This window comes from Podarcis erhardii (genome assembly GCF_964252035.2).
Source record: "Podarcis erhardii genome assembly, chromosome: 8".
Classification (NCBI taxonomy): Eukaryota; Metazoa; Chordata; class Lepidosauria; order Squamata; family Lacertidae; genus Podarcis; species Podarcis erhardii.
In genome coordinates this window covers 41,800,089-41,814,624 of record NC_138499.1, presented here as the reverse complement: position 1 = coordinate 41,814,624, position 14,536 = coordinate 41,800,089, and the positions used below count along the sequence as shown (strand labels likewise).

General features: G+C 40.4%; 1 protein-coding gene across 1 annotated transcript; it reads left to right on the top strand.

The window, feature by feature from the left end:
* The first annotated feature begins 97 nt into the window (after positions 1–97).
* On the top strand, positions 98–13,797 carry MCM4 (minichromosome maintenance complex component 4). The gene is made up of 16 exons (XM_081874934.1): positions 98–334; positions 1,334–1,492; positions 2,201–2,361; positions 2,516–2,617; positions 2,931–3,026; positions 3,113–3,208; positions 3,981–4,119; positions 4,699–4,919; positions 6,620–6,740; positions 7,638–7,897; positions 9,291–9,656; positions 10,014–10,141; positions 11,327–11,534; positions 11,747–11,975; positions 12,188–12,321; positions 13,331–13,797. Exons 1-16 carry the CDS (start codon positions 241–243, stop codon positions 13,421–13,423), a joined length of 2,607 nt encoding a protein of 868 aa, XP_081731060.1. The 5' UTR covers positions 98–240; the 3' UTR covers positions 13,424–13,797.
* The last annotated feature ends 739 nt before the right edge of the window (positions 13,798–14,536 follow it).

Sequence of the window (14,536 nt, the reverse complement as noted above, 5' to 3'; positions counted from 1 at the left end):
CCCCCGTGCAAGGTTGGAGTTTCCCACTTCCCATTGGCGGCGAAAGCCCGCGAACGCTCGAGGTCACGTGATCCTTTTGGCGCGAAATTTTCCTCCTCCTCTGTTGTGTCTCGCGCTTAGAGAAGCTGCCGCCTTCGCCGCCATCGTCTTGCGCGCGCTGTTTGCCAGCAGCCGCTCGCAGGGCTTTGCTGCTTCCTTGTCCCGCCGCCCTTCCTGCCCTTAGGAGGATTGCGCTGAGCTATGTCCTCACCGGCGTCCACCCCGAGCCGTCGCGGCAGCAAGCGCCGCAGAGGCGGAACTGCCCCAACCGATGGCGGCGCCAATCCCGCTACGCGTAAGTCACTCGACACCTTGCTGCCGCGCCTGCCCCTGGGCTTCTGCACTTTTCAGGTTCCCTTTGGTGGTAATAACAATAATAATAATTTATTACTGTATTTATATCCCGCCCATCTGGCTGGGTTTCCCCAGCCACTCTGGGCGGCTTCCAACCAAACACTAAAATACAATAACCAATAATGTTTGCCCGGCGTTGTAATTTATTCGAGGTTGCGTGTGCGCGCCTCTCCGCTTCCTAGATTTTACAAAGGGCTCCATAGGACAGCTTCACATGCTCTTGGTTAGGATGCTGCACCGGGGGGGGGGGGGAGCCCGTGTTACACCGGTGCTTCTCGCAACGATTGTGTAAGACGCTTGGTGCACGCTCGTCTGGGGAAGGCAGATTCAGGTGACAGCACATTATACGCTTGCCTAGGAATAAGCCTTGTTAAATCCAATGCAACCAGTTTCTGTGTAGAGAAGAATAAGGCACTGATGCGGGTTTCTCAGGTGTTTTTTATTTTTGTTTCTAAGAGAAGAGACCTGCACATAGGGATTGGGAGTCTTGTGGACCTTCCTACACTGTTGTACTCCATCTCCCAATTGGACTCTGGCCTGGCAAGTTGTTGGGGAAGATGGGAATTATAGTCCAAAACATTTAAAAGTGTAGTGGTTCCACACTACTGATATGCACTTGTGTGACATCTTTATTGTTCTGTGTTTGCTGCTTGAAATGTTGTAATGCCTGGAACTGCCTGTTGTTCAGTGCCCCTTTTTGGGGGGAATTTTCCTGTGCAGTTTTGAGCAGCTGTGTGACACTAGCTGGTGCCAAATGACTGTCTGAACAAGGACTTAATCCAAGACCCTGTTGTGATAGTGAAGTTAATCAAGATTGAATCTGAACATGTGCATTGTTTTTGTTTTGAGGGTGGGGAAAGGGAATCTGTTGCTTATTAGTTTGAAAAGTGAGATACGTACAACAGCGTAGGCAAAAGTTCAAACTTTCGCTTTGTTACAGCTCTTTCTGAAGATGTACAGTCTCCGCCTTCGCAACGACGTCACACAGACGACTCTACAGGAGACTTACAACCAATGCCCACTTCTCCACCAATTGACTCACAAAGCCCAAATGTTCAAGATGCTCTGTTTTCCAGTCCACCACAATTCCAAAATTCAGGTATCTTTGACTTTGGACAGGGCAGTTGGCAATAGTATCAAACTGCTCATTTTTATCTTATCAATATTGTAAGTAGATTGTAGACACAATGTCTACAATGCTGCTGATCAGCCAGTGCAGAGGTTCCCAATGTGGTGCCCTCCAGATGTTGTGGACTACAACTCCCAACTGTGATCATTGCCTATGCTGGCTAGCATTGATGGGAGGTAGAGTCCAAAGTATCTGGAGGTCAACATTGGCCCCACTGAACTAGTGTGTCTATTTTAATTTCCATGTGTTACCAGACTTGGAGTAGATCCAGATGACAGTATTATTAAGCCTCTGTGGACAGATTGTGATAATTTGTCATTTGGTATCTCTGATGCCTCACAGACTTGAAATAATATTGCAGTTCAGTATCTCCCCAAAAATTATCCTGTGGTATTTTTACTCTTAATTCCAAGAGATCACTTGAGATGTTTCTGCCCACCTCTAGCAATGCTCAAGCTACCCAAGTAATTTTATTAACACTTAACAAATAGTCTTGTTGAGTTGGATGAGATCCACTTTGGGAGCAAATGTGCCAGGTATTGCAGTATACTAGCTTTAAAGCTACTTTGCATAATTCTGTAAACACCTGTCTTCTGCTGGGGAAAACAAAAGTGCAAGCTTCTGTCACAAATGCATTAATATATTTCTAAAACAATAATCACATTTTATTTGATACAGTTCCAATGGACTTTGATATTAGTTCACCACTTACCTATGGCACACCCAGTTCTAGAATAGAAGGAACCCCAAGGAGTGGTGTGCGAGGAACTCCAGTGCGACAGAGGCCTGATCTTGGCTCTGTCCGGAAGGCTAGGCAAGTAGATCTGCATTCTGATGTGGTAGGTATTTCAGATTTTGCAAGTGACATTTCAGTCATCTGTATATTTACTCAAAGGAAGTTTCACTCATTGAATTCAGTAGAACTTTTTATCTGATAACCAAGCATAGATTGTGGCCTTAAATATAATATTGATAGGTTACTCTTGTACTTAGCCTACAGCAGAAGACGCAGTGGCTAGTGAACAGTCTCTTGGACAAAAGCTAGTGATATGGGGAACAGATGTCAATGTGGCCTCATGCAAAGAAAAATTTCAGGTGAGTGGACAGTGGTTTACACACTTGTATATATTTGTTTTTAAATGTTTCTACTTTGGTGTGAGATGATGAGGTCTGGAGCAAGAATAATAATATCTGGCAGTTCTTGGGGTAATCTTTTTTCTCATAGACAATTTGTCTAATTTTTCCACCTAGTGATGTTAAATTGTAATACTCTATTGAGATAACATAAAATCAATATCATTCATGGAGGAATAACTTGTGTGTGAAAATTAATAGCATTTTATTTATGCCTGCCATAGTTCTAATGGAGACTGAAATTGTATTATTGTCTTGTTCTTTTAACATTCAGAGATTTCTTCAGCGTTTTATTGATCCAACAGCCAAAGAAGAAGAAAATATTGGCTTGGACCTTAATGAGCCTCTGTATCTGCAGCGACTGGAAGAGGTATGGTATGGCAGTATTGTTTAAACCTGGCTTGCATTTTTAGATTTAAATGCTTATTTATTAACGTGTGGCTAAATATCTTCCAGATAAGCTTGATTGGGGAACCATTTCTGAATGTAAACTGTGACCATCTGAAAACATTTGATGAAAATCTTTACAGACAACTGATGTGCTATCCTCAGGTAAGTCAAATGTTTTCAATAGGCTCTTCAGTGCAAGAACTGTGAGAGCCAAAAGTTAAAGTTCAATGTGCCTAATTTTGTATTAGTTAATTTAGTTATTTCAGATCTGCAGAATGGTATTAGGATCTAAGGAAATTTGAATATTGCTGTCATATAAAATTGCTTGGTTCACAATTCTAATAAGTAACTCTCCTTATTTTGAAAGAAATTAGCTATGCAACATGAAGTGTTACTGTTTGAAAAACAAATTCAAAGCTTTCTTGGATAGGTAAACCTAATCATTTTGTTCTTTGCATTCAAGCATCTATATGTTTAAAAAATGACAACAGTTTGGCACAACACAAAAAGAAGACCCTGGCCTTGGAGACAAGCTTCTATTCTTAACAGACATTAAAAACACTGTAATCATTAGTAAAGCCAGTGCTGTTGTTATTTAGCAGTCAATAGGCTTAGAAAGTCTGGGCTGTATTCTGCTAATGAGTTCTGTCAGTGTAAGGACTTATACTTGCGCAACAGGACTTCACTCACCGTCTTCCACCTATTCATGACCTCCACAAATCTGCCCCAGAGGGCTAGTGAAACCCCTAGGACAGATTTAGGGGGCACACAGGAGGAGAAGAAGAGGAGAAAATTCCATTGCACAAGCAGAAATCCTGGAACAATTGCCTTAGTGCTGTGTTAGATTCCACCCTTTGTTTTCATAATGTTTTGTGCAGGTGTGGAAGCAAGTATTGATGTATACTTACAGTTTATATTTGCCTCCTTTGTACAGGAAGTTATTCCAACATTTGATATGGCTGCTAACGAAATTTTCTTTGATCGCTACCCTGATTCAGTATTGGAGCATCAAATTCAAGTGAGACCATATAATGCTGTAAAAACCAGAAGCATGAGGAGCCTGAACCCAGAAGGTAAGGTGCTTTAGGTACAGCATCTTTAATAAGTTATCTGACTGTTACATAAACTGCTTGGTCTTGGGCAAATAAATGCTAGAAGGATGGTCGTCTTTGAGTCGCACTGCACCTGAGTCCCAATATTGTGTGGTCTTATACTGGTCAATACCTCCGTCTGCTTCAGAAAAAAATCAAGAACTAGTAAATGCATCTCAGTCCTCCCTAATTTACTAGCAAATGACTGAAATGGAAGAACTTGCATTCCTCACATAAACATGTAATTCCATAATGCATATCACACATTTTTTGCTCTTTAGAATTGTTGACTTATGTGATGCCAGGTAGCCATTTTATGCATTCCTTAGTTACCATATTTTTCGCTCCATAAGACACACTTTTCCCTCCTAAAAAGTAAAGGGAAATGTGTGTGTGTCTTATGGAGTGAATGCAGGAGGGAAGCTCTGCTTAGCGCTCCCTTTAAAGAATTTTTTTTTTCCTTGCATTCCCCCTCTAAAAACCAGGTGCGTCTTATGGAGCGAAAAATACGGTATATTGATAAAACATGATTTGGTTTTTCTTCTTCTCTTTTAATAATAGACATTGACCAGCTTATCACTATAAATGGCATGGTAATCAGGAGCTCCCAGTTAATTCCAGAAATGCAAGAAGCTTTCTTCAAATGCCAGGTGTGTGCTTTCACAGCAAGAGTAGAAATCGATCGCGGTAGGATTGCCGAACCATCAGCATGCAAGAACTGTAACACCACACATAGTATGGCATTGGTTCACAACCGCTCAATGTTCTCGGATAAACAGATGGTATGTTCTTTTATTAAATTATTAGGTTGAAACGTTCTGATGTGTTAAATTTTCTGCAATAAATGGTTACATGCATATTTTGCAACAATATTAAAATAGTTCCTATGGTTTTCATTTCTAGACAACTAGAAAATTTGCAGTTCCCCATCACACTTCCTCAGGCTGCATGCATATTAAACCCCTTCTATTAATGCATGGTTACATAAGAAGTTAATTTTACAGGATGGATTTTCCTAATAAATCTAGTGTATTACAGTATGTTGCTATCGCTGTTACAGATAGTGCTTTTTAAAAATTGTCTGCCATCAGTTGCTGGATTCATTTCTCAAGGCTAATTGCTGCCACCTTGTTTCAACTCCTTGTGGTAGTTGATACATGTTAATTATTCACATGTAGCTATATCCACACCTGGAACAAAGGTTGGTTCTCCATTTGAGAAATGGCTTAGCTCTGTTTGTTTCTCCAGATTCAGAGAGATGAACCTAAATGTTAAAAAAGAGCAGCAGCAAAAACCACAAAGAATATTGTGGCAACCTATTGACAGATGTGTATAAAAGTGTTGACTCCACCATAATACCGTAGATTCTGGCGTATAAGACGACCTTTTAACCTCGGAAAAGAGATTTAAAAGTCGGGGGTCGTCTTATACGCTGGGTATGGAGCCCGCCCACTGCTGCTTCGGAAGGGAGTCGTCTAATACGCCCAGTCGCCTAATACACCAGAATCTACGGTAGTAGAGAGGGTGAGATAGGAGTCACTTGTTGGAAAGACTACTATGACTCAAAGAGTATGATAGCTTTAAATTCACCCCCTGTGGACACCTCATCAAATGCACCCCAAAAATCCATTAGACTAGTCTCAATATGTTGAAGCAGGGCACACCTGTAACCTAACTACCCTAATCTTTGGGAAACTGGACCACATCATCCTACTTAGAGGGGAGATACAGTGTTGCTAGAAGAGTCCTGAGAGAAAGACTGAGATGCTCTGGTTCTTTTAATCTAGCAGAAAGGTAGGTGGGCAAACAGTTGTGTCTACCATTCAACAAGTTCCTTTGGGCAGTTGCTACTTTCGCAGACCAAGGAAGCACAGTTGCATGCCTCAACTAGACAGTGCTCTGGTACATTCTCTAAAGCAGGGGTCAGCAAGCTTACCAAACAATGGGCCGGTCCACGCTCGTGTCCATCGGAGGATGGGCTGGAGCTTGGGCGCACGTGCGCTCTTCCGGGTTGGAGGAGTGTGCTTGCGCACATGCTATTTCCGTTGCTCCTCCAACCCAGATGTGTGCCTGAAATAGTGTGTGCACATGTGTACAGGCGCTTCTCTGTCCTGCACACATGCGCACTCTCTATTTCTGGCACACATCCAGGTCGGAGGAGCGCATGCGCACAGACGCCATTAACTCGGCAGGCAGTCACCACGCTGCGCCGTGCTAGTAAGAGTGGGGCGGCGGCAAGGGTCTCCATGGGCTGGGTAGACAAGCCCTGTGGGCCACTACCGGCCAATGGGCTTTAGGTTGCCGACCCCTGCTGTAAAGAGACATGTAGTTTTGACAAACAATATAGTTTACTGGTTTTTGTCTCATCAATTGCCTGAACAAATACATAGTTAGGAAAGTTTATGTGTCTAGTATTTCCAACAGACAGTCGGTATGATTAAAAATATTGTTGCACTTTAACAAAGGATTGTTCTTTTACCAGATCAAGCTGCAGGAGTCTCCAGATGACATGCCAGCTGGTCAGACACCGTATACTATTGTGCTCTTTGCTCATAATGATCTAGTGGATAAGGTTCAGCCAGGTGACAGAGTTAATGTTACAGGTAAGAGAAATGTTTCGGCATCACTTCTTGTCTTTAAGCAAAAATGAGCCGTATAGAATACTGGCTCCTATAGATAAAATAGTAAGATGAGAGAAAGCAGTGAAATTGTGGATGTATGGAGGAATTTCCTGTTTTCTTTTACTGTAGCAGCTTCTACACTTTTTTGTGACAGCTATTGATACAGGCATAGTTGGAAGAATGAAGCATTGGCTCTGCTTGTCAAGCTATCAACATTAATGTTATGGTTATTTCCATTTATATTCTGGCGTTCCTCCCTAAGGAGTCTAGAGTGGCATTAATGTACATATAAATATTGTATTGAGCTTTTCAATTTTAAAGTCCTGTAAATTACATGCCAGGTGTTATGAGTTACATTGGGCTTGCATGTGTTCAGGGTTAAATGATACGATCTAGCACTGGGTAACTTTTAACGAGGGCTGCACAGCCTGCCAAAATCTAAACTTGTCTGGTTAGTGTCTTGGGGAAGAGGGGGGAGAGATGAATGTTGCCTTTTTTTAAAAAAAATAATATTTATTACTTTTAAACACTACAAAAAAGAAGGACAATACAATACAATACAAAAACACAACATAACACTAACACATTAAACTAACAAAACAAAACAAAAACAGTTTAAAACACATCAAATAATTTCAATATCTTATCTTTCATTCACTTATTTCTGCGACCTCCTCACACCTCCCTTTTTGTATTCCACTTCTATTAATTGTTTCAGCAATTCCTTTCCATCTTCCTCTGTTTTCTATCCTATAATTATCTTAGCACATTCTAACCTTATTTTTTCCTTTAATACTCTATTAATCTATTTATACCTAATTCCTTATGAATGTTGCCTTTTAATCTGGGAGATCTAATAACGGCTTTATGTTTGTTCAGGTATCTACAGAGCAGTCCCTGTTCGTGTCATTCCAAGAATGAGCAGTGTGAGATCTGTCTATAAGACCCATATTGATGTTATTCATTATTGCAAAACTGATTCAAAACGCTTGCATGGCATTGAAGAAGGAACTGAACAGAAAATGTTTACAGAGGAGCGTGAGACAATGCTTCAAGAGCTTTCGAGGAAACCTGATATTTATGACAGGCTTTCTTCTGCACTTGCCCCAAGTATTTATGAGCATGAAGATATTAAAAAGGTAAAGAATACTTAAAACTATGCATTTGCCTGACTGACTAAATACATCAAACTTTGCATACCTGTCTTGGTATATAATATATACGTACTAATACATAAAAAGTAATTTTTCTGAAAATATTACTCTTATTTTGAGTTCATAAAGTACTTAAAGCTGGTATATTTTAGCACATCATTGCTTAGAATACACAGTGGGTATATGTGAAATAGATGCAAACAAATACTTTAATTATATAGACATCACCTTTTTTCTCTACTAAGATTGAGCTAATGGATATGACTAACTTTCGCCCATTAATTTCAGTTCATTAATTTCTGCACTGCATATAACTTAGTTGGATAGAACCCATAATTTGTAAAGAAAGATAGTAATGTTGTCCCACCTGCCATAAAGCACACATCCTTATTTTTTATACTGCCAATTGAAAACTTCCCACTGTAGCTGAAATTTAATTGGTGGCTAAATAAAAATGAATTGAAGCAGCTAATGTAGAACAAGGTAATTTTAAAGCAGAACAGGGTAAGACTTTGAATAATCCCTTAACTCTTGTGCCTATCTTGCTGTCAGGTCAGAAATGAGCAATTGACTAAAAAGAACAAGATTTCTTGCATTGTGAAGATTAATTACAATTTGTAGTGTGTTTCAGTGTTGATTGGAAAAAGAAGATTTTAGTTTGCTAGGTCTGAAAATCTGGACTGGTTCTTCTGCACATGTGTGTTTGTCTGCAGCTTTGTGGGAGCTTCTGTGAAGCTGTCAGTTTTGTGCAAGAGATCCATGTCATCATGTTCACCTGTGTGGCTGCATCATATAGACATGTATCTAACATCTTGCAGAAATCAGTGTTCAAAACTCCCATTGTTCTAGCTGCATTTTTGCGACAGGGAATTTCATTAGTGCAAGCAGTTTCTGAGCTCTGGCCACAGTACTGCGCCTGAGATTTCAGATTAAAACTGCAGAGTGGAAGGAAAGGGGGACTCTTTTCTGCCTCCCCACTTCTAGCTACTCTCTGAAGACTGGAGCAGAGACCCTGTTTAGAATATATGGGGGGTGGGCAGGGGAAGGACTAGACCATGTGAAAAATGAACATAATATTTTAGCTGCAGTTTACTCATTTTCAGCTTTGCATTCTTGTTATAAAGAAAAGGCACGCCTAGACATTCTGTTGTTGTGCCCATAACCAAAGTTTAAGGTGCCATTTAGCTCCTGGCTTTCACATCTCAGTTTCTAACATGGACAGAAATGCTGCTTCCACATAGCAGTGGCGTTACCTAAAGGGTACCCAGTTCCTCGTGAGTAGTCCTTGAATCAGGCCTGTGCAAACAGTATATTCACAAATTGGATTTCCCTATTTTAAGAAAAGCAGCTGTGATCATTCAAACTCCTCCTTTTGCAGGGCATTCTTCTTCAGCTGTTTGGAGGATCAAGGAAAGATTTCAGCCACACTGGCCGAGGCAATTTTCGTGCTGAGATCAACATTCTCCTTTGTGGAGATCCTGGTACCAGCAAGTCCCAGTTGCTTCAGTATGTCTATAACCTGGTCCCAAGAGGCCAGTATACATCTGGGAAAGGCTCCAGTGCAGTTGGCCTTACGGCTTATGTGATGAAGGATCCCGAAACAAAACAGCTGGTTCTGCAGACTGGAGCCTTGGTCCTCAGTGACAATGGCATTTGCTGTATTGATGAGTTTGATAAAATGAACGAAAGTACAAGGTCGATGCTTCATGAAGTCATGGAACAACAAACATTGTCAATTGCCAAGGTAAAGACTTTCCCCCCAATAAATCCTTTTCTTTTGATCTATGGGAGATTCTGATATTGGCATTTGCATCATTGTATTTCATGTTTATATGTGAACGCTTATGTTTACGAAGCCAAAATGACATCACATATGCACACACACACACACACACAGAGAGAGAGAGAGAGAGAGAGAGAGAGCTATAACAGGCTTAGTAAGGTTCAGAAAATCTCACTTTAAAAAAAATCTCATAAAGGGATCGAATCTCACAGCACAGTTTAATATTTACACTCATGACTACAGCCTGCACGTAAATGGATGCTCAGCTTTCCCACTACTAGAGTTGTAAATGAATTTCAAATCTTTACTTCCTGACAGGCTGGAATTATTTGCCAACTGAATGCTCGTACCTCTATTCTGGCTGCTGCTAATCCAATAGAATCCCAGTGGAATCCAAAGAAAACAACCATCGAAAACATCCAGCTTCCCCATACACTGCTATCTAGGTATCCCTTGAGACGTTTTATTGCTGTGTGTTAGCTGTGCCTGAAATAGTCCTATTTGGAAACTTACCATGAAGTCGCCAACTTCCATATTGTGCGGGTTTTGGAACACAAATATCAGAACCTTTTTCACTGCCTCATAAATATTTAAAACTTTTTGTGTGCTGCAGTGCAAGACTATTTTTTAAAATTGAATTGGCATTGAAATCCACTGATGCCTCTTTGTGTATTCATGGAAGCCTATGTAGGCTGCCAGTGTTAGCTGACAACCTGAGGCTTTTCCCTTGGTCCACAGAATGAGCAGGGTTCCATGCGATTAATTTACAGATTGTGGGGCAGAGACTTAATAGAAAACATATACAGATAGGTAGCCGTGTTGGTCTGCCATAGTCAAAACAAAACAAATTCCTTCCAGTAGCACCTTAAAGACCAACTAAGTCAGTTCTTGGTATGAGCTTTCGTGTGTATGCACACTTCTTCAGATACACTGAAACAGAAGTTTCCAGACCCTTCTATATAGTGAGAAGGTGGGGAGGGGTATTACTCAGAAGGGTGGTGGGAATGGGTGATTGGCAGATAGCTGTGATGAGCCTGTTGACGACTCTTAAAGACTGCAATAGGTCTTACAGGAAAAAGCAAGGGGTGAAAAGGTGAAAAATGGCTTTGTCATGTATAATGAGATAAGAATCCAAGGTCTTTGTTCAGACCAGGTTTCTCCATGGTTTTAAGTTTGGTGATAAGTTGTAATTCAGCAGCTTCTCTTTCCAGTCTATTTCTGAAATTCCTTTGTAGTAAAACAGCTACTTTGAGATCTTGTATAGAATGTCCTGGGAGATTGAAGTGTTCTCCTACTGGTTTCTCTGTCTTGTGATTCCTGATGTCCGATTTATGTCCGTTTATTCTTTGGCGTAAGGTCTGGCCTGTTTGTCCAATATAGAGAGCTGAAGGACACTGTTGGCATTTTATGGCATACACAATGTTAGACGATGAGAAAACATATAGTTTGCTTTCCAGAAATGGTAGTTGTGTTAGAGCCTGAATATACCACCATCTATGACTGATATTAACAACAGTGTCAGTTTATGACAACTTAATTATATCCATGAGGCAACAGTTTCAATGGTGCAGCAGTTGTTCATGTAGCAGCAGCCTTATTGTTGTTGTTGTTCTTATTGTTATTATACATAGGTTTGATCTCATTTTCCTAATGCTGGACCCTCGAGATGAAGCGTATGACAGACGTTTGGCTCATCACTTGGTTGCATTATACTACCAAACTGAAGAGCAGGTGGAAGAAGAGCACATGGATATGGCAGTTTTAAGGGATTATATTGCTTATGCTCGTAGTTATGTTAACCCAAGACTAAGCGAAGAAGCAAGTCAAGCTCTTATTGAAGTAAGTACAGGTTAAAACTAAAAATATGACTACTTTAAAAAAAAAAAGTTCCAACATTTAACCCAAATAGTGGTTGGATTTTTTTTTAAAAAAGTTCCCTTCTCAAAATGCCCTTAGTGATGGCTGCACATATCTCCCTACCTAACATTCTTAGATTTAACAATCCTTGAAAACATATTTACAGTGTACTTTTCATTTTCTCCTCATGCTAGGCATATGTGGATATGAGGAAGATTGGAAGTTGTAGAGGAATGGTTTCTGCATATCCTCGGCAGCTGGAATCTTTGATTCGTCTGGCGGAAGCGCATGCTAAAGTACGATTTTCTAAGAAAGTAGAGACAGTGGATGTTGAAGAAGCAAAGCGTCTTCACCGTGAAGCTCTGAAACAGTCCGCTACGGATCCAAGGACTGGAATTGTGGACATATCTATTCTTACCACAGGTCTATAGCTAAAAACGAATCAATCTCATTAATTTCTGGCTTGAATAATGCTGCAGCATGATCAGCCTGAAATTTGCTGATACAATCTATGGGGGGGGGGGGCAGGAATCTGATTTGTAGCCTTGGAAGACTTCTTTTAAAGAGGTCATTCAAATGATTTCTTATATTGTGGGGGAAACATTGTGACTCTTTCTGTTTGTTTCTTTTTTAAGGGATGAGTGCCACTGCACGTAAACGCAAAGAAGAACTGGCTCAGGCTTTGAAGAAGGTTATTCAGTCTAAGGGTAAAACACCAGCTCTAAGATATCAACAGCTCTTTGAGGATCTCCGTGCGCAATCTGAAACAGTAAGTTTATTGTAAGGCTTGCATGCTGTGTTTGTTCTATTCACTTTCACAAGTACAAAATATCTAAGGAATGTCTCCTTCCCCACCCTGAATTCCTCCTCTGGGTTTTCCAATGCTGTACCATGAGTTGTTCATTAGGTATAATTTTGTTTGTTGTGATTAGGCAGGGAAGTGTATTGATGAAGTTTTAGGATTGAACAACATGAAGGCTCTTTAGTCGTTGCAGCACTGCCTTATTGCACTCCAGCCTGAGCCTCTAAAAGAGTTAGTTACATGGCACTTTGTACAGGCACAATCTTCCCTTCCACCTCTTATTTTCCCCATTATCTTCCTACTGATCTGACTCAAAACTGGACTGGATTTGCAATAATCCTAAAGGTACTTGAAACTAAACCAAGGTCATTGGCCTACTGTACTTTTCTTCCTCAGGGTTGTCTACCACCTACAGGGGTGATCTTTTCCGCATTTTGTCATAATCATTTATTTAGATTTGTTGTTACTGACTGTTAAAAATCTCTATTGTTCCAAAACATGGAGTATCATCTCGTTCATCTGCCACAGAACCCTAGTATGTTGCAGAACGTAGTGGCCTATTCAAGGGCTCATGCTTGGTTCATGCATGGCATTGATGAGCAATTAGGCCTCACAGTTGCCATGCATGAACTGAGGATGTGGCAAAAGCATCTTCAGTGTTTCCCCTTCAGCTGCATGTTGCAGATGGGGCTCAGTAGTGACAGAAAATCTGTCTTTCCAGGATGTTCCGCTGCTTTTACTCATCATCTCCCTGAGAGCCCCTTAATAAGCTCCCAAGAAACTCCTGGATGCGCAAGCACAGTTTGAAAACCACTAATAGATTTTAGATTCACACTGGAACTTAATATTTTATTTCTTATTTCACTGTTGAAGTATAATGGCTTCAAGGTGTGCAAAAATAATACAATCCCTACAGTCTGGGTTGTTGTACATAGTATTTGTATTTTAATGTCAGCATTTACTTTTTTCTTTTAAGGCTGTCACTAAAGAAATGTTTGAAGAAGCACTGCACGCATTGGCTGATGACGACTTCTTGACTGTGACTGGGAAGACTGTTAGACTTCTCTAAATACACCCTAACTTTACAGGAATGGAACTGTAAAACTAACTTCTTGGTGTAACTTTGCTTTAATACAATATGCTTACATCATACTTGTTAGACTGGAATTGGACCAGGAGGTCATCACTATCAGCATGGAAAATTACTGTTAAGATTTTGCTTATTAAGGAATGTTAATTCTATCAGCACAGTTAATTTTAGCACATTTTTTCTCAGCATCTTTTAAAGAGTAAGCTCTATACATAAAATTTCAAACTATAAAAACTTATTGTTACAATTTTTGAATTCAGGTTCATATGAATGTCTCCTATAGCAATATTTCTGCATATCAGATAATGCTTGTTAAGATTTTGTTTGTAATAAAATGCAGATTACTTATTCTACTTCATTGTGCATTTCGAAAATTTGAAAAGTTTGTTATGCTGAACCTGGTCAGTTGATACTTTGTGTATAATTCACTGTCTCTGATATAGAAAACAGTAAGGCTTAATTCAGATTAAATCATACTAAGCCATGATTTTTGCTAATCAGTAAGTGGTACCTCGGGTTAAGTACTTAATTCATTCCGGAGGTCCGTACTTAACCTGAAACTGTTCTTAACCTGAAGCACCATTTTAGCTAATGGGGCCTCCTGCTGCTGCCGCACCACCGGAGCCCAATTTCTGTTCTCATCCTGAAGCAAAGTTCTTAACCTGAAGCACTATTTCTGAGTTAGCAGAGTCTGTAACCTGAAGCGTATGTAACATGAAGCATATGTAACCCGAGGTACCACTGTACTTAAAAACTCACATGTGGTTTCCGTTTCCAGACATATACAGAAGGTAACCATGGATTAGAGCTCCTTCTCTGCTCCCGTTTTTCATCTTGTCACCACCTAAGCTTCATAAGCTTATTCTGTTTTGCATTATAGCAGCAGCTCTTGCGATGAAGCAACAGCCCTAACCATAGTCTGAAAGCTTGGTTTCTCAGCACCTCACAACATTGGTTGACATTTCTTAATGAGGGGCTGAAGGCATTGGGGACTCAAATGCTAATGGAAAGCTCTTTGATTCTGTGGAGGCTCTCTTCAACAAGAAAGGCAAATTTTGCCAATTCCCTCTCCCATTTGAAGCCTATCAAAAT

Coding starts and splice junctions, on each gene's coding strand:
- MCM4 (XM_081874934.1), top strand. CDS start 241: ATGTCCTCACCGGCGTCCACCCCGAGCCGTCGCGGCAGCAAGCGCCGC. Junction 3,027..3,112: donor ATCTGCAGCGACTGGAAGAG/GTATGGTATGGC, acceptor AATATCTTCCAG/ATAAGCTTGATTGGGGAACC. Junction 6,741..7,637: donor TGACAGAGTTAATGTTACAG/GTAAGAGAAATG, acceptor ATGTTTGTTCAG/GTATCTACAGAGCAGTCCCT.